Source organism: Moschus berezovskii, chromosome 16, assembly GCF_049115385.1.
Source record: "Moschus berezovskii isolate FMDL1 chromosome 16, NW_MosBer_1.0, whole genome shotgun sequence".
Lineage (NCBI taxonomy): Eukaryota > Metazoa > Chordata > Mammalia > Artiodactyla > Moschidae > Moschus > Moschus berezovskii.
The window spans coordinates 83,804,581-83,824,778 of NC_142475.1; the positions used below are offsets into that span (position 1 = coordinate 83,804,581).

Genomic DNA, 20,198 nt, shown 5'->3' on the forward strand with positions numbered 1-20,198 from the left:
TCTTGCCTGGAGAATCCCAGGGAAGGGGGAGCCTGGTGGGCTTCCGTCTATGGGGTCACACAGAGTCGGACACGACTGAAGTGACTTAGCAGCAGCATACTGTATTGATGTTTTTCTTTCTGGCTTACTTCACTCTGTATAATAGGTTCCAATTTCATCCACCTCATTAAAACGGATTCAAATGCATTCTTTTTGATGGCTGAAAAATACTCCATTGTATATATATACCAAAGCTTTCTTATCCATTCATCTGCAGATGGACATCTAGGTTGCTTCCATGTCCTGGCTATTATAAACAGTGCTGCCATGAACATTGGAGTACATGTGTCTCTTTCAAATCTGGTTTCCTCGGTGTGTATGCTCAGGAGTGTGATTGCTGGATCATATGGCAGTTCTATGTCCAGTTTTTTGAGGAATCTCCACACTGTTCTCCATAGTGGCTGTACTAGTTTGCATTCCCACCAACAGTGTAAGAGGGTTCCCTTTTCTCCACACCCTCTCCAGCATTTATTGCATGTAGACTTTTGGATAGCAGCCATTCTGACTGGTGTGAAATGGTATCTCATTATGGTTTTGATTTGAATTTCTCTATTTGGGATGATTTTAAAAGTATAACAGAGGGATGGGTTTCTCTCTCTCTCTCTCTATATATATATACACCAATGGATGGAAAAAATTACATCTCCAGTCCAGTGAGTTACAGGAGGCCCAATCCCATCAATCAAGCCCAGTTAACTGACCTATGCAGAATTTTGACTTTAAGAGACATTTCGTTAAAAGGGATATTCATATAAGTTGATTTCCAGCTTTTTGTGTCATCAAGGAATCAGACATTCTACCCAATGGACAGGATTGAAAGGGCAGGCAACAATAAGTGTTGTTTAAGATATGGAAGGGCTTCCCTGGTGACTGAGATGGTAAAGAATCTGCCTGCAACAGACCTAGGTTCATTCCCTGGGTTGGGAAGATGCTCTGGAGAAGGGAATGGTACCCCATTCCAGTATCCTTGCCTGGAGAATTCCATGGACAGAGGATCCTGGTGGGCTACAATCCATAGAATCGAAAAGAGTTGGATACATCTGGGCAGCTAACACAAGATGTGGAAACCCTAGGTAATTCACACTGAAAAGTCATAGTGGAGGTGTGAATTAACATACTTTATAGAAAACCATATGAATATTTACTAAATCTAAATTTTATTTTTAAATTTTATGTAGATAGTTACCTGTGCAGTATTATGTTTAGGGACATCATTGGCATCAAGGAAGTATGTTTAGATACAGATTTTTTATCTCAATTGTTTGTCTCCAGTCTTGCATTTTAAATTCAGCCTTCAGTCTCTCCCTCCCTGCCCTCATGATTCAAAAAGGTATTCTCTATTAATGCCCAAACCTTTGGGGAAGCAATTTAAGTTATTCAATTGTCAGTAGAGTACTGCTATCCATGTTACAGATTTAGGGAGAATTAGTCATCATGGCCTGGATGGGCAGTCAGGTTTGTGAAGATAAGATGGGGTTCTGGCTAAACAGAGTGTAGTCTGAGAAAACATGATATTCTTAGAGAAAGAGAAGCATCTGAGAAAAATATGCCTGGAAAGAAATCAGGTTATAGTGATGATGATTGACTTCACTCCCTCCAAATACACACCAGAGAAATAGAGAATGGAAATAAATTCTTAATGACCACAAATATATCATTGTCTTATACATACATGCTGAAATACTTTTAGCAATTACATAGGGATTTTGAGATTTTTCTTGTCAGTATCTGCCACAGAAGTACATTTGGTATTTTCATATTGAGGTCATCACATAAAGAAGAGAATACATTAAGGAAAAGCATTAATAATTGTAACAGAAATCTCTTTTCTGAAAATTATTAATTTAATTGAATTTTGTCTGAAGGATATTCTAGCTTTATAGACACAAAGGGGAAATAGTATAATAGTAAACAATATGAAGATATAAACAAAAATAACTGATAATCATTTGTTTTGTATTTATTCCAAGTTAGAGCTCAGAAGAAATATGAAACTTACTGAATTACTGGAATGCATAAACTGGTACATGCCTTGCACATCTTTTCTTGTTTGCTCACATTTTGCATTTACACATCTGTGACAATTAAATTAACTGCATTAAGACTAAAGTTGTAGAGGTAATATACATGATTATAGTACATTTGAGAAGAATATTTATCACCTATAGGTGTCTAAAGAACAAATAGCAACCTGTGCTCAAAAGTATACAGCAATGACTCACACGTGTGATAAAATATTACAATAGATGGATAATGCAGAGATCACCTCCTCAAAACTGTCAGGTTGTACAATGTCAAGGGACACCACTTTCTTTACTTCCCATTCCTTCCTGAAACTGTAGTGAAGTGGTCCCCCACATCACTTTCTCTTCACCCTGACATTGATTATGTTCGAGTCCATGTGATGTAACTAAAACAGACGCCCTCCCAGTATGACAGCACTTCCTAGTTGCCCCTCTGCTCTTGGCCACTGCTGGACCCCTCCTTGGTTTAGAAATGGGACTGGTATGATCCATCAGTCCTCCCAGAAATCTAGGAGCCATATGTCACTGTTTTGTGAGTTTTCAAGTGTCACTTTAACATAAACAAGCCATAACATCTGAGAGACTTCTTAGAATTATATTTTAAGACAAATTTGTTTCATTGTGCTGTATTCGGAAATCTATTTTTAGGTATTTCTATGGAAGTAAAGAAACAATGTCTACAGAATTGCAGAATGTCATTCCCTCTGGGCTTCAATTTCTATTTCATATTATGAGGCTATTAGGTCAGGATATATGTGATAATATGTCAAATCTATAATAACATGCAGTGAAAATTATGTAATATAAAATGAGTATAGGTGAAAAAGCAAAAATTGCAAGTTTTAAGTAATTTTAACACTCTTTGCTCCAAATATCATTAATAGAATTTATTTATTTTTAGGATTTTAATTCTATTTATTTATTGGCCTGCCATATGGTATGTGGAATCTTAACCCACACCAAGGGCGCCAACTGGAACCCTCACCCTCTGTGGTGGAAGTGCAGAGTCTTAACCACTGGACCCCCAGGGAAGTTCCCACATATAATTTATTTTAAGAAATATCTGATTTTGATAAACTATGTTGTTGTTGTGCAGTTGCTAAGTCACGTCCAACTCTTTGAGACCCTATGAACTGCAGCATGCCAGGCTTCTCTGTCCTTCACCATCTCCTGGGGTTTGCTCAAACTCATCTCCGTCGAATCAGTGATGCCATCCAACAACCTCTTCCTCTGTCATTCCCTTCTCCTCCTGCCTTCAATCTTTCCCAGCATCAGGGTCATTTCCAATGAGTCATCTCTTCCCATCAGGTGGCCAAAATATCGGAGCTTCAGCCTCAGCATTAGTCCATCAAATGAATATTCAGGACTGATTTCCTTTAGGATGGACTGGTTGATTTGCTTGCTGTCCAAAGGACTCTCAAGAGTCTTCTCCAACACCACAGTTCAAAAGCATCAATTCTTTGATGCTCAGCTTTCTTTAAGGTCCAACTCTCACATCCATACATAACTATTGGAAAAACCATAGCTTTGTCTATACTGACCTTTATCAGCCTAGGTTGGCCATATCTTTTCTCCCAAGGAGAAAGTGTCTTTTAATTTCATAGCTGCAGTCACCATCTGCAGTAATTTTGGAGCCTAAGAAAATAAAGTCTGTCACTGTTTCCATTGTTTCCCCATCTATTTGCCATGAAATTATGGGACTGTATACCATGATCTTAGCGTTTTGAATGTTGAGTTGAAAACCAGTTTTTTCCCTTTGCTCTTTCACCTTCATCAAAAGGCCCTTTAGTTCCTCTTCACTTTCTGCCATAAGGGTGGTGTCATCTACATATCTGAGGTTGTTTATATTTCTCCCAGCAAACTTGATTCCAGCTTGTGCTTCATCCAGCCCAGCATTTCACATGATGTACTCTGTATATAAGTTTAATAAGCAGAGTGATAATATATAGCCTTGAGGTAACTCTTTTCCCAATTTTGAACTAGTCTGTTGCTCCATGTTTGGTTCTAGCTGTTGCTTCTTGAGATGCATACAGGTTTCCTTGGAGGCAGGTAATACGATCTGGTATTCCCTTCTCTTTAAGAATTTTCCACAGTGCTGTGATCCACACAATATGAAAATACAGAAAGATGATAATCCATATATGTTTAATTTTCTCACATCACAGGTTTTATGGTATGAATAATTGAATATACACTAAGTGGTGTATATATATATGTACATGTATAATTCATTACATAATTCATTGTAACATCATTTTTATTAAAAATTAAAAGCCAAGTGGTATAGAAAACAAGATCTAGTTATCCGTAGGTAGTATAAATATGTTCAGATTTTTTCTGTTTTTGTAAAATCTTTACTTTGTGGATGTGTTTAATGGGATGCCTGTGTGTCTGTGTAATTATCTAAGGGTGAATGGTTGTGCATTTGTTTTGTAATTTATCAAATGAAAATAAAGTGGCTGTATAGGGATTTGTGAGCTGGATATAAAGAATGCTTGTTGATTGGTATCAGTTAACTGTATCTGTATTCCATTCACAATCAACTGACTTGTATGAAATGCCAGATGATAAACTACATCATGATGTCTGTTAATTATCCCTGAGAGGCCAAGGGTTCACCACCCAGGGACCAGACACAGAGATGGTTACATAATCTAGGTCAGGCAGGAGACAATGCTGAATCCTCCGGCAGAGAGAACTGCATGCAATAAACAAGCCAGGAATTCTGGGACAGGTACTGATATCTTTCTTGTTTCTCTGATATATATTTGAGATTTCCTTAGGTTTTTAATCCTTTTTTGAAAGAAAGCATGTTATATAAACAAGGGAAGATATGAAATATACACAGAATTTCATTTTACTTACTTTTTCCAATCTTTGTTTCAAATCAATATATTTGTTATTGTTGCTCAGTTGCTAAGTCATGTCTGACTCTGCAACCCCACGGACTGTAGCATACCAGGCTTCCCAGCCTTTCATTCTCTCCTTGAGTTTGCTCAAATACATTTGCATCAAATTGTGTTGGTGATGCTATCCAACCATTTCATCCTCTGCTGCACCTTTCTCTTTTTTCCTAAATCTTTCCCAGCACCAGGGTCTTTTCCAATGAGTCAGGTTTTTTTTCCCAATGAGTTGGCTCTTTGCATCAGGTGGCCAAAGTATTGGAGTTTCAGCTTCAGCCCTTCCAGCAAATATTCAAGGTTGATTTCCTTTAGGATTAACTGGTTTGACCTCATTGCAGTCCAAAGGACTCTCAAGAGCCTTCTCCAGCACCACAATTTGAAAGTATCAATTCTTCAGATATACACACATAGTCCAACTCTTTTGCGATCCCATGGACTGTAACCTGCCAGGCTCTTCTGTCCATGGGATTTCCCAAGCAAGAATACTGGAGTAAGTTGCCATTTCCTCCTCCAGGGGATCTGCCTGTCCCAGAGATTAAACTGATGTCTTCTGTGTCTCCTGCACTGGCAGGCAGGTTCTGTATCACTGAGCCACCTGGGAAGCCCTACGTCCAACTCCTCTTTTCTCATGTTGTCACAGAATGTAAGAGGATGGGTATGACGTTGTGTATCACACAGTTGGTTTGGGTAAAGTATGACAAGGGGACATAAAATTCAATTGGCCCCCCTAAGACAAGTGACTCCTAAATGAAGGATGACTGGCCTCAGAGATATTCACGAGAAATATGGATCAAATTAAAGAATGAAAGACTGGGATGGGGACACAGTTCATGCTTGATTGTCTCTGAGATTCTGGGACTGCAAACATATGAGTATTTGTATCATGCGTCTTACATAACTGATCTTGTGTAAACTATATCATGTTGAGAGGAGTAGACTTGGTCAGAAGGATCTACACAGTAAACCACACTGCCTTTCTTGCCTCTCTGTCATCTGTGCTGTCAGCATCTCTACAACTGGGTTCCAGATGTTCTTCATCATCCCCCCTATGTAGCAGCAGGTCTCAGAGGTGAGAATATCAGCCCCGCAATATGACTGCCTCTCCACCCTAACATTTCATACATAGGCACCCTTCCACCCTCTTATCCCAAAGCTGTCACCTTTCTGCTCCAGTGGGTCTTCACAAACTATCTGTCTCTCATACACTAAGCTGAACAGACCTGAGAGTTTAATGGGGAAAACAGTTCTTGTTATGTTCAGAAACTTGCCATAGTTCTTCCTGCTACACCCTCATGGAAGATGAAGAAATTGCAAAGCAATATGTTCATTATCTATGTCACTCATTAACTATATTTCTCTATTACAGGATATGACAACATCAGTACATCACTGAAACAAAACAAAGCAGAGATCTTGTCAGAAGACAAGGGCTATCTGGACCAACTAATTATGAGAATCTTGCCTTCAATCTGAGGACATAAATTTCCTAATATTAGATTGAAGTAGCAAAAATGGTCATAAATGCTATACAAATTGATGTGGAAATAGCCTGATTTAGCTTAAATGAATGTGTGCTGCAAACACTACAGTGGTTTATAAATGCATCAATATTATTATCATTTTGTCAGTTATATCAAATTGGAAATATTTCCCAAAGGGTCAATTTAACTTCAAGCCATCTTAGCATTATTTATCTCTTCTTCTAATTACTGAAATATAGAAACAAATAGCAATTTAGCAATTAAGACAGTAAGATGATATTAACCCTCCACTTCCATTTCCTTTTTCATAACTAGGAATTTCCCTATGTGAGGGATGACTGCTGAGAACTGCACTGTGTTTACTGACTTCATATTCTTAGGACTTTCCGGTAGACAAGATGTGCAGCAGGGGCTCTTTGTGCTCTTCCTGCTGGTTTATGGCATAACTGTGGTTGCCAGTGTTGGGATGGTCCTGCTGATCAAGAGGGACCCCAGATTGCACACACCCATGTATTACTTCCTGAGCAATCTGTCCTTCTGTGACATCTTCTATTCTTCTACTATCTCTCCCAAGATGCTGGCTGATTTCTTATCTGAGCAAAAAAGGATTCCATATCATGTTTGTGCCATCCAGATGTACTTTTTTGGAGCCTTTGCAGACGTGGAATGTCTCATGTTGGCTGTCATGGCTTATGACCGTTATGTGGCCATTTGCAACCCACTTCTTTATATAACTGCCATGTCCAGGGGAATCTGTACCCAGCTTGTGGCTATTGCCTACATCGTAGGCTTGGTTGATCCGGCAGTCCACACCTGTTGTACATTTTGGTTGTCATTCTGCAATTCCAATATCATCAATCACTTTTTCTGTGACTTCCCAGCCTTACTAGCCCTCTCCTCCTCAGATACATCCATCAGTGAGATAATGCTGTTCATATCTAGTAGTTGTGTTGTGGGGACCAGCAGTATCACTGTCCTCCTCTCTTACAGCTACATCATGGGAACCATCCTTAGGATGAACTCAGCCGACAGGAGACACAAAGCTTTCTCTACGTGTGCCTCCCACTTAACTGCTGTGGCTATACTACAGCTTAAGGAGTAAGGATGTGAAAGGTGCCCTAAAAAAAGCAATCAGCACTAAATTATGTTCTGGGTGATACAGTACTTTCATCCTAAAGTATTTAAAGCTTCTAAGAGAAGCAGTGCAGGAATTTTTGACATAGATTCTTATAGTCTTACTAGTACAGTTTCTGAATATTTTCCACTACTTACATTTTCACCTAAATCAGTTTAGGGAACAGTTATTACACTAAACTCTCCAAACCAAGGAAGAGTAGTAATAGGATCACTCTTCTGCTTTGCAGAGAGGGTTTTTTATTCCTCTTTTTTCTTTTCTTAGAGAAGTCTCAGTGAGATGTCATGCACAGAGCAACCCCCACCCATGTTAATTTGACTTACCTTTCTAAAGGCTCCTATTTATTTATTTTTTTTTAACAATAGGCTTAATAAACTTGCTGAGTCAGATGGGAGTGTTAGTGGGTCAAATTAGGTTTGTTTATATCCTTTTCATGTATTTGTTTCACCCTAACAAAGCTCCATCATAACATTTAGAAGCAAATAATTTGTAAGTAAGACTGAATGAGAAATTTCTTTCCCTAGACTAAATATTCCATAAAAGTTTGGTCCTTCCTGTCTAGTTCACTGTTGTCTATCATTTACAATGCTTAGCCTCAGGATGCAATTCAAATATATTTATTGAATAGATAATGAATTAGCCTGAAAAACTAATAAAAAAATTGAATCTTTGTAAATTTATCAAAAAAAAAATCATTCCCTTAATTTCATTCTAGTCTGTTCACTTTAGGTGAAATCCATCTGCACTGTTTTCTTTTGCCTTAGGCAAAAATGAGAATCTGGGACAAGAATTATTTGATGTAAAAATCTGCTCAGTTTCTATCACCAAACATCCCCAGATTTTACAGAAGTCACTGGAGAGGACTTTGTTAATGAAAACTATTGCCTGCCACATCAGTAAACAAAGGAGGTTGCAGTCATGAAGCTGTCATAATACAGCTGCCTGGTCAGTGAGCCCTGAGGGGACTCAGGATGAGGAAGCACAGAATAGGCTTTCGTAAGGTAGGCTGGCCCCAGATAGCTAAGTTCAGTTCAGTTCAGTTCAGTTGCTTAGTCATGTCCAACTCTTTGCGACTGCCAGGAGCCAGCGAGGGAAGTCCTACCCATGGCAAAGGTCAACTGGGGAAGAGGCCTGACGGGCAAAGGCTAATCAGGACTCGAGGAACCCCCTGGACTTACCTGAGCATCTACCCCAAAGAAAACTGGAATCTGACTGCTTTACTATCTTACACCTCTTATTAAGTACTCTAATACTTACAGGGGCTTCCCCCCAACCACCTTTCTCTGAAAACATTAATTCAGAGCTGTAGTTTAAAAGTTCTCCTCGGCTTAATAGGAGTGTTCCAATCCAGACCCCTCTGATAGCTTTCTAACTTGCATGACAAGTTTGTCCGGGCTCTTACAACTATGAGTGTGACTGTTTATAGCCTCCCAGCCATGCAAGGACAGAAAGCCTAATATTCTAAAATATAGGAATCTGTTGAAGAAGTTAAAATCATTAGAGTAGTACTAAAAAAGATTTCATTGTTGAATCAATGCTTGCTGCAAAGTTTCCTCTATCCATTGTATCCTTGGAAATATATTAATCACATACAGAGAATATAAGTAGTAACCTTTGATTTAACCACATCAGATCTTAAGTTAATAAATTCCTTTCTTGCAGCTCACTACACCGGTGCCTTATAGGAATGTAACTTTGTTATGCTGATTGCAGCCATGAAATTAAAAGACGCTTGCTCCTTGGAAGGAAAGTTATGACCAACCTTGATAGTATATTAAAAAGCAGAGACATTACTTTGCCAACCAAGGTCCATCTAGTCAAGGCAATGGTTTTTCCCGTGGTCATGTATGGATGTGAGAGTTGGACTGTGAAGAAAGCTGATCGCCGAAGAATCGGTGCTTTTGAACTGTGGTGCTGGAGAAGACTCTTGAGAGTCCCTCATACTGCAAGGAGATCCAACCAGTCTATTCTAAAGGAGATCAATCCTGGATGTTCATTGGAGGGACTGATGCTAAAGCTGAAACTGCAATACTTTGGCCACCTCATGCGACGAGTTGACTCACTGGAAAAGACTCTGATGCTGGGAAAGGTTGGGGGCGGGAGGAGAAGGGGACGACAGAGAATGAGATGGCTGGATGGCATCACCGACTCTGTGGACATGAGTTTGAGTGTACTCCGGCAGTTGGTGATGGACAGGGAGGCCTGGCGTGCTGTGATTCATGGGGTCGCGGAGAGTCGGACATGACTGAGCGACTGAACTGAACTGAACACCTGACTCTAGGAAAGTCACCTTAAAAGAAAAGTCTTTTACTTGCTCACTAACCTATTGTTAGGAGAGAGGGCCATAAAACTGTTAGCAGGCCCCCTGGCCAGAAGATGATGTAAATCACCTAAAACTTTTATCACACAAAAATAAGCTCTGATCCTGATAAGGGTCAAGACTGCTGACCCCACGTGATTTTGGTGTGAATCTATACCTCCCTTTCTCTGCTTCTTATGCGCATAACATAGGGTATAAAAGCAACACTGGAAAATAAAGTTTTGGGCCTTGCTCACTGAAGCTTGGTCTCCCCGTGTCGTTCTTTCTCTTTTTCCATCCTTTTCTCTATTCTCCTTTTTCTGGTTGAGATCCTTGGAGCGCTGGGCCCTCTGAGTTTACTTATCTGCCTGGGCTTCTAAGACACACTCGAGGGGGTGCCCTGGTGGGGTGCCTCCAGCGATTCGAGAGGGCGCCTGCGGCCTACGTAAACAGAGCAAACCCCATGCTGAGGTTTTATTGGTTTCCAGCGTAAACCAAAGAATCATCAGCCCCTGTCTCTCTCTCTCTTTCTCTCTCTCTCTAACGCCGACGCCGTTCATCCCGAGGATACCCTGGGCCATATCGAGGCTGGACCCCGATATGCGACCTCATGGACTGCAGCACACCAGGCCTCCCTGTCCATCACCAACTCCCGGAGATTACTCAAGCTCCTGTCCATTGAGTCAGTAATGCCATCCAATCATCTCATCCTCTGTCGTCCCCTTCTCCTCCTGCCTTCAATCTTTTAGAGCATCAGGGTCTTTTCCAATGAGTCAGTTCTTTCCGTCAGATGGCCAAAGTATTGGAACTTCAGCTTCAGCATCAGTCCTTCCAATGGACATTCAGGCCTGATTTCCTTTAGGATGGACTTGTTGGATCTCCTTTCAGTCCCAGGGACTCTCCAGAAAGCTAAGGTGAATATCAAAGGAACAGTGTCAGTGAGTCCAAACTGTTGCATCTTCCCATACACAGAAAAAGTGCTAAATTATTCAGTTTATCCGGTTTTCTTTTATCAACAATAATCTTTTGGTGCTAAAGCTGAAACTGCAATACTTTGGCCACCTCATGCAACGAGTTGACTCACTGGAAAAGACTCTGATGCTGGGAAAGGTTGGGGGCAGGAGGAGAAGGGGACGACGGAGAATGAGATGGCTGGATGGCATCACCGACTCTGTGGACATGAGTTTGAGTGAACTCCGGGAGTTGGTGATGGACAGGGAGGCCTGGTGTGCTGTGATTCATGGGGTCGCAGAGAGTCGGACACAACTGAGTGACTGAACTGAACTGAACTGAATCTTTTGGTGTTCTGAGTATCTGATCTTTTATCGCAAAAACGTCTATCTATCCCGGCTCCCCCTTGCCTCTTTAGAACTTGTCTCTGCAGAACAGTTTCTTAGCACTATCTGAGATGCTGTGTCCCAGGCTTGAAGTCCTCAGAATGTCTGCCAAATAAAACATAACTCTCAACTTTTAGCTTGTGCATTTTTTTTCAGTGGACAATTTCATCTCCTCAGTGGGTTCATAGCATTACACTAGTTAAAATTGAAAAAAAAAAGAAAAAGAAAAAAGAAACTGAATGCCCTGTTGATATAATTTAAGTTGTAAAAGAAGAGCTATTAATAAAAATATACTCCCCTTGTGGGGGGCGTTCTGGGGAAAAAGAAGCAGTAGTTATGTTAGCATGCCATGTGTAATGATTTATCTCTCTACATAGCTATGAAATAAATTGGAATAATATTCTAAACAAAGTTTTAAAGTTCTGTTCTCCTGGTATCCAATTAGCAATTAATCCATCTGTAAAAATGAAACACAATTTCAGGTTCTTGGAAATCTTTTTTTTTTAAATTAAAATATCGTTGATTGACAAAGTTGTATTAGTTACAGGTGTACAGCAAAATGATTCATATCACTTTTTTTTTGCATATGTTTGTTGTTTTTTAATCACTAAGTCACATGTGACTCTTTTCTGATCCCCATGGACCATATTTCTTTGTCCATGAGATTTCCCAGGCAAGTATACTGGAGTGGGCTGCCATTTTCTTCTTCAGGGGATCTTTCTGACGCAGGGATTCCTGACCCAGTCTCCTGCTAAACCCATATTTATAAATATATTTATATATACTGTTGACTAAGAAGGTAAAGAATCTGCCTGCCAGTGCAGGAAAAAACAATTAATTTAGCGCACACTTGCAATCCCAACACCATTTTCTGCTGTTTAAGACAAAGCATTTGGTTCTCATCACCCTCAGGCTATCATTTCCTTCTTCCCGATTGGAAGCCCGTATTTGCCAAGGCCTATGTCACCACTGATCTGCATAGACAGAACCCTTTCTGTAGTGTAGTTTCCACTGCCATGGATGGAGCTGAGGGCTGGCTTTATAGACAGTGCACCGTCCACTGTACGAGGCTCCCCTCTACCCCATCTGGAGTAACGGGGGCACACTGACTGCTCCTCCAACTTGTCTGTAAAGCAAACACAGAAAGGTTCTTCTGTATTTCTTTATGTGGCTTCACATAAATAATCTGGCCACTCTCTTACCTGCAAACTGTAGGAATTCATGTGACTTTCTCTTTCTCTTATAATTTTATTGTGCTTCATTTTACTGTGTGTGTGTGCTCATTCACTTGTGTCCGATTCTTCGTGATCCCACGGACTGTAACCCACAAGGCTCCTCTGTCCACTGGATTATCCAAGCAAGAATCCTGGAGTGGATTGTCATTTCTTCCTCCAGAGGATCTTCCCAATCCAAAGATCGAACCCCTGTCTCCTGTGACTCCTGTATTGGCAAGTGGACTCTTAATCACTGAGCCACCAAGGAAGCCCATACACACACACACACACCCATACACATAAAGGCAACATTGCTCTAAATCTCATTTCAACTCTTCGATCACGCCATGAAAATTTCAATGTCCACTCAATTTCTTATTTTTTTTTCCTGTTTTGTCTCTCGTTCACTATTCTCTGTTTGCCAAATTCTTCATATGGAGTTCCATTTGTCCTCCCTTTCTCTGTTTTGTATCCAGAACACCAGTTGGCACACATACATAGAGTAAATGTCTGTATTGAGTTAGGATTATCAGGTCAATTCTGACCTTGGATGGCCAAAATTCCACTTGAACGTGATGCACAGATAACACATATTCGAATCAATATCATTCATCACTGACTATCCACCTGCTGCTACTGCTGCTGCTAAGTCACTTCAGTCGTGTCCGACTCTGTGTGACCCCATAGACGGAAGCCCACCAGGCTCCCCCTTCCCTGGGATTCTCCAGGCAAGAACACTGGAGTGGGCTGCCATTTCCTTCTCCAATGTGTGAAAGTGAAAAGTGAAAGTGAAGTCGCTCAGTCGTGTCCGACCCTTAGCGACCCCACGGACTGCAGGCCACCAGGCTCCTCCATCCATGGGATTTTCCAGGCAAGAGTACTGGAGTGGCTTGCCATTGCTTTCTCCGGACTATCCTCCTACATGCAGTAAAATGAAATGTCTCCTGTCATATCCATAGACAAGAAATGTCACAGCCATCCATGATTTCTGGCCTCCAAATGTGAATGAGGGCTCCCAAAACAGGGAGCCAGCAGACTCTGCCACCCGCACAGGTGTCTGCTAAGAGCTCAGGGAATGCAAGCAGCAGCCATTTGCCACATCACCCACGCCTTAAGGTGAGCAAGGAATTAAGGATGCAAACAAGCAGGAGACAGAATTTGGCCCCAGATAACAAGTTCCAGGAGTTGGTGATGGACAGGGAAGCCTGGCGTGCTGCAGTCCATCGGGTCTGGACAGAACTGAGAGACTGAACTGAACTGAGCTGAAGTGCCTATGAAAGGAATGAATTCAGTGAGCCCAGAGGCTTGCATCTTTCCATATGTAGAAGAAAAATAAACTCTGTAACTTGATATCTGATTTTCTGTACCTCACAATAATCTCTGATGTTTCAATTCTCTGTTCCCTTTGTTGCAAACTTGTGCATAGCCTGACTCCCTCTCCTGCCTCCTTGGCATGGTTTTCTCATGATACTGAAATGCTGCCTCCTGGTCTCGGAGTCCTTAACATTCCCATCAAGTAAAATCTCTACTTTCAGGTTGTGACTATATTATTTTTTAGTTGACAGTGTTTACTTAAAGACCTTATAATTCTCAATTCTTGTATGGGTATATTTGGCTTCATTTCTGTTCACCACTGTCCTGTCACATAGAACTTCTATTAATTGATAAATTGCTTTGAACAGGTTAAATCAGATAGCAAGTATCATCCTCCAGTTTTATGCATAACAATCTACCACTTTGAAAGTCATAATATATTTTTCTTGAGATGTTCTTAAGATATAGAAAAACACATTACATCATTTCCTTTGTGTGTACTCGACTCCCCAGTAGAGCTCTAATTGCTCAGGTAAGTTTTCCCATTGGGATTTAGATATCAGAGTGTGTGATCCTGAGATCTGAGGTTAGAAAGCTAATCTCAAAAGCTTCAAAACAATATATAAAAGATCTTGCATTACTCTAAGGAACTGCAGCCTTCCTAAGGAAGGCACAGATTTCTTCTATGAACACAGAAGACCAGCCCAAATGGGTTGTAAAAATTAGACAATGGATCAGTTTTTCTTTTTCAGTCTTTAAGAGCTAAAATTGATTTTTCCAGTGAAAAATGAACTGATACTGACAACAGTGTAGTAAGAGGTGAATGAAAAAGATAATAATCTGGTAAGTGTTCTTACCTTAATCCTAGGCTATTAGAACTTGATGGGATTTTAAGTGCTTATCTTTTTTTTTTTTTTTACTAACAACCCAGTCATGTCTGACTCTTTGAGATCCCGTGGACTATAACCTGCCAGGCTCCTCAGTCGATGGGTTTGGCCAGGCAAGAAAACTGAAGTGGGTTCCTATTTCCTTCTCCAGGGGATCTTCCCAACCTAGAGATCGAACCCAGGTCTCCTGTATTGCAGGCAGACTTTTCTTCTCTGAGGCACTAGGAAAGCTCACTTATTTTACACATAGAAACTGATGTTTTAAGGATAAACATACTTAGGGTAATACAGGTTTTAAACTCTGAAAATATATCTAACAAAAACAACAGCAGAAACAAAAACCTAACATTTGACACATGATCATTTTAAAGAATCTGCCTGCCAATGCAGGAGACATGGGTTGGATCTCTGCATCAGGAAGATCTTCTGGAGAAGGAAATGGCAACCCACTCCAGTATTCATGCCTGGGAAATTGCAAGGACAGAGAAGCCTGGTGGGCTACAGTCCATGGGGTCACAAAAGAGTAGGACAAGACTTTGCAACTAAACAACAACAGCAAACTTTAAAACAAATCTCACCATTACTGGACTCTGATTAGAAATCAGAATTAAACACTGTGCTTATTATATATTATTTATTTTTAAAGAATGGATGGGGTTATATATCAATTAAAGCTGAACTGATTTTTATATTATATATTATATTATATGTTATATTTTTATATGTCCTATCTTATGGTAATGCATTGATACCAGCAACTGTCAATACACAAATAAAAGGATTCAGGCAGATAAGAGGGCTGACTTTAAGGGAGAAGGGAAAGAATGTTTTAAAAAATAATGATACTACTCAGCCATTAAAAATAATGAAATAGTGCCATTTGAAGCAGCATGGACAGACCTAGAAAGTGTCATACTGAGTGAAGTAATTCAGACAGAGAAGGAGAAATATCATACAACATCCTGTATATGCAGAACCTAAAAAGAATGCATACAAATGAACTTCTAAAAACAGAAAGAGGCTTACAGACTTAGAGAATGAACTTATGGTTACCAGTGGAAAAGAGTAGGGGGAAGGAGAATGGGATCTGGGGATGAACATGTACACACTGCTGTATTTAAAATGGATAATCAACAAGGACCTACTGTATAGCACAGGGAACTCTGTTCAATGTTATGTGGCTGCCTGGATGGATGAAAGTTTGAGCGGGAATGGATATGTGCATGTGTATGGTTGAGTCCTTGTTTGTTCACCTAAAACTACCACAGCATTGTTTATTAATCAGATATACCTCAATACAAAATAAAAAGCTTAAAGAAATTAAAAGAAAAGGAAAAAAGAAAAAGTGACTAAGGACTTCCCTGGCAGGTGAGCACATTGACTTTTGGGGAAATAACTATATTATTTACAGTAATCTTCTACGCTCCACCATTTCTAACATTTCCATTTCTGGGAAGGTAGTGTTTATTGAAGAAAGTCCAGTGGACAGAATGTCCAAACTCTGGACCTGTTCTTTGATTGCAAAGCTATGCAGTCCTGGACTATTGATTGGGCTGAAATCATCAGTTCCTCCTCAATAAAACTGAGAGATGATCAGCACTGTTTAAAGAACTGTGAGAATTAAATTAGATGAGAAAGTTTACTTTGAAAATTATAAGATGCAAATGTATTAATGTCAGATACACACATTTACCCAGAATTTGCCTAATCTACCTAGAAACAGAACAGATGCAGAAAAATAGGTGTTGAGCAATGCAGTATCTACAATTATTATTGTGTCTGTAGTTCATTTTCTGTACCCATAAAATAGCTTCACGGATAGTTGTGCTTATTAACTCTAAATGTATACACAGTTTTAATAAGACGTTTAGTTTTGTTAAGAACTTGGAACAAATTGAGGATAGGACAGGAGGTTAAGATTTTAGTAATGTGCTTAGATTATGTTCTGAGACAGAGAATATGAGATGACAATGAAAATGTTTTCAAATCTGAAGTTATTTAAATACTGAGTTTGTAAGAGCCATGAATAATGTAAGTTGTTAAAGAAAAATATATATGTGTATATAACATATATGCACACATATTTAACTTATCTTTAACTTTTATAGGCAGGAGACAGTGAGGTACAGGGAGGCCTGGCATGCTGCAGTCCCTGGAGTCCTAAAGAATCAGATACTATTTAACAACTGAACAACAATAATAATGCATATAGCATGTATAGGCATCAAAGATTTTTACTTTATTCAGTACATAACATGTTATGAAATGTACACAACATAATTCAAAGAACCACAATATTGTAAATCAGGAATTCACAAATAAACTGACAAATAGATGTAAAGCTGGATTTTTACCATTAGCAGGGAGAGAAATAGATTATCTCTATCCTGAGCAAAATGTGCCTGTCTGTAGACAAGTGTCACTTGCATGTGGGTTATCTACAATTCACAGAGCTGTGGACTAAAGCAATGACAAGGAAGTGCAAAGATAACATAGAGGGGTGGGTAGGTGAGCATTTACAATAGCTTTTATCATTTTAATCAAAGGGGCCATCCAACATTCCAGAATATTATTATTGTATTGCCTAGATGAATTTAATAAATATGCCAGCATTTGGGTTTCTCTAGTTGTATTTCATAGCTTGGATTTCAGATAACATAAAGTAGATATGTGGAATTACTCAGAATTACTATGTTGCCAAATTTAGAACAGTGAATGAACGAGATGGTGAAGATATTGAGCCTAAAAGGAAATTTAACACGATTTGATGAGGAAGGCACTGTCCTTTTCATTTTATAGGTGATGAAGTTGAAATTCTGTGATTACTTGGCCTGCCGAAGACTTTATAACTGCTAAGTGGCAGAGTTAGGATTTAGTTACTTACATAACTAATTCTGAATCTTTCCTCCTTCTATTTCATCAGTGGGTTTCAAGAAACTTTAACTAGTTTCTTTAATCCTCAGAGGCAAATTCTCAGCTCAAGGTGAGAAATAAAGAACTTCTACTCATGATTCATGGTGTCGCGGAGAGTCGGACACGACTGAGTGTCTGAACTGAACTGAACTCCTCTACATGTATAAGGCTTCAATTGAAACAGAAATGTATCTATTAGTTACGTAAATTAAAATACCACAAAGGGGAAGAGAGGCTGGTTACTCAGTTTGCTATGTAGCAATGTAACTAACCTCAATCACTTGACGTTGGTGACAGATTAAAAAGTTGATGAAATTAAGAAATTCAGAGTTCACCCACTGGTTTGATGGTGTCTCATTTAATGGGGGGAAAATATATATATATATAGCTTCAAGAAATAGAAGTATAAATGATCAGTTCAATTAAATAAACTATCTCAGGGAATTCCCTGGCCATCCAATGGTTAGGACTCTGTGCTTTCAGTATAAAGTAGATGGGTTCCATTGCTCATAGGGAACTAAGGTCCTGCAAGCTACATGTCTCTGCCAAACATTAAAAAAAAAAAAGTAACTAATAAAAAAAAGTATTTCAGTTGAAAACCTACGCTTATACTAAAGTTACTTTACTTATGCCTAAGTGTTATGAGGGTGCCCAAGTGGATTTAGAATTACTATTCTAACTACTTTAATTATTTTCCTTTGTAGCTACTCTTCTGGTTATTATCAACATCCCCATCAGTATCCCGCTGAAATTCCAACCTCCAGGAACCCTGCAGAGAATGGAGGTGGAGAACAGCACTGTGAAGACACAGTTCTTTCTCTTGGGGTTCAGTGACCACCCAGAACTGCAGAGTGTTCTTTTTGCTGTGTTTCTGTCCATCTACTCTGTTACCCTGATGGGCAACCTTGGGATGATTTTATTAATCACAGTCAGTCCCCCTTTGCACACTCCTATGTATTTTTTTCTCCGCATCTTGTCTTTCATAGATGCTTGCTACTCCTCAGTCATTGCTCCCAAGTTACTTGTGGACTTAATTTCTGATAAGAAGACCATTTCTTACAATGGCTGTGCTGCACAGTTATATTTCTTCTGCTGTTTGGTGGACACAGAGTCTTTTATCTTGACTGTCATGGCTTATGACCGGTACATAGCCATCTGCAACCCCCTGCTTTACACTATTATTATGTCCAAGAGGATTTGCTGCCAGCTTGCCATTGGAGCATTTTTAGGGGGCACCATGAGTTCAATCATTCACACCACTAATACCTTTCACCTGTCTTTCTGCTCCAGTGAAATTAACCATTTCTTTTGTGACATCTCCCCACTCTTCTCTCTGTCGTGCACTGACACCTACATCCATGACATTGTACTGGTGGTCTTCGCTAGTTTAGTGGAAGCCCTCTGCCTTCTGACAGTTCTCCTCTCTTATATCCTCATCATAGCAGCCATTCTCAAAACAGTGTCTGCTGACGGAAGAAGAAAAGGATTCTCCACTTGTGCATCCCATCTGATCGTGGTCTCTATCTACCATGGTACCCTGATCTTCATTTATTTGCGTCCCAGTGCTGGCCATTCACTGGATATTGATAAAGTGACATCTGTGTTCTATACTTTGATTATACCTATGCTGAACCCCCTGATATACAGTCTAAGGAACAAAGATGTGAAAAATGCTTTTAGGAAAATGATTAGCAGGAAATTTCTTTCATAAGAAAGGATGAAACTGAGGCTGACAACTTTTCTACCCTGTTTCTTGACCTTTAGTTTTAACTAATAGAAAAGTCAGTTTAATATGGGTGTTCCCAAATTCTACAGGCAATGAAGCCTCAACCATATAATTGGGCTAGAGGCTAATGTTAGAGCCAGGCCCTGTCACATATGTCTAATTCTTTATCATTTTAAGGTTGATTTTTTTCACACTCATTCATTGTTGGTAGAAATTTAAATTAGTCTCCTTATGGAAGATAATTTGCAATATTTGAATGAAATATGTACTTCACCAGGAACTTGAAAATTAAATAAGCAAGTATCATTTAAACCAGTAATTCTACTTCTAGCAATTGAACCTGCAAAAGTTTACCACTTTCAAAGTATTCATTGCATCAGAGCTTATAATCAGTTCAGTTCAGTTGTATATAATCATTTCTTCAGCTGTGTACTACTCTTTGCAGCCCTGTAGACCGCAGCACGCCAGGCTTCCCTGTCCATCACCAACTCCCGGAGCTTACGCAAACTCATGTCCATTGAGTCGGTGATTCCATCCAACCATCTCATCCTCTGGTGTCCCCTTCTCCTCCAACCTACAATCTTTCCCAGCATCAGGGGCAAGCTATTGAAAATAATCTAAATATATACCAATAGGAAATAGGCTAAATGATATAAATTTGAACTTTTATATTTTTTTCCTCAGGAGTAGATTTACCCTTCATATACTATTCTATATTTCATATTCTTACACTTTGTCTCTCATTTTGTTATTACAGTTATACTCAATACTGGTTAAGCTTTTGATTATATATTGCAGCACTCTTTTGTGAAAATTTATAAATGAAATTCACTGAGATTCTTTGTTAATTAATTTGATTTCCATGGCAGTATGTGTAGATGGTAGAGGCTTCTCTGAGGCTCAGTGATAAAAAAACCTGCTTGCCA

At 39.5% G+C, this 20,198-nt stretch overlaps 1 protein-coding gene and 1 pseudogene across 1 annotated transcript; both read left to right on the forward strand.

Annotated features, from left to right (window-relative positions):
• The first annotated feature begins 6,781 nt into the window (after positions 1-6,781).
• Positions 6,782-7,604, forward strand: LOC129560493 (olfactory receptor 5G9-like; annotated as a pseudogene).
• A 10,720-nt stretch (positions 7,605-18,324) lies between these two features.
• LOC129560480 (olfactory receptor 5I1-like) lies at positions 18,325-19,257 on the forward strand. Its single transcript, XM_055432631.2, has one exon. The coding sequence runs from the start codon at positions 18,325-18,327 to the stop codon at positions 19,255-19,257; it is 933 nt and encodes a 310-aa protein (XP_055288606.2).
• Positions 19,258-20,198: the final 941 nt, after the last annotated feature.

What these genes read in the sequence shown, in the direction of transcription:
- LOC129560480 (XM_055432631.2), top strand. Translation starts at nt 18,325, where the DNA reads ATGGAGGTGGAGAACAGCACTGTGAAGACACAGTTCTTTCTCTTGGGG.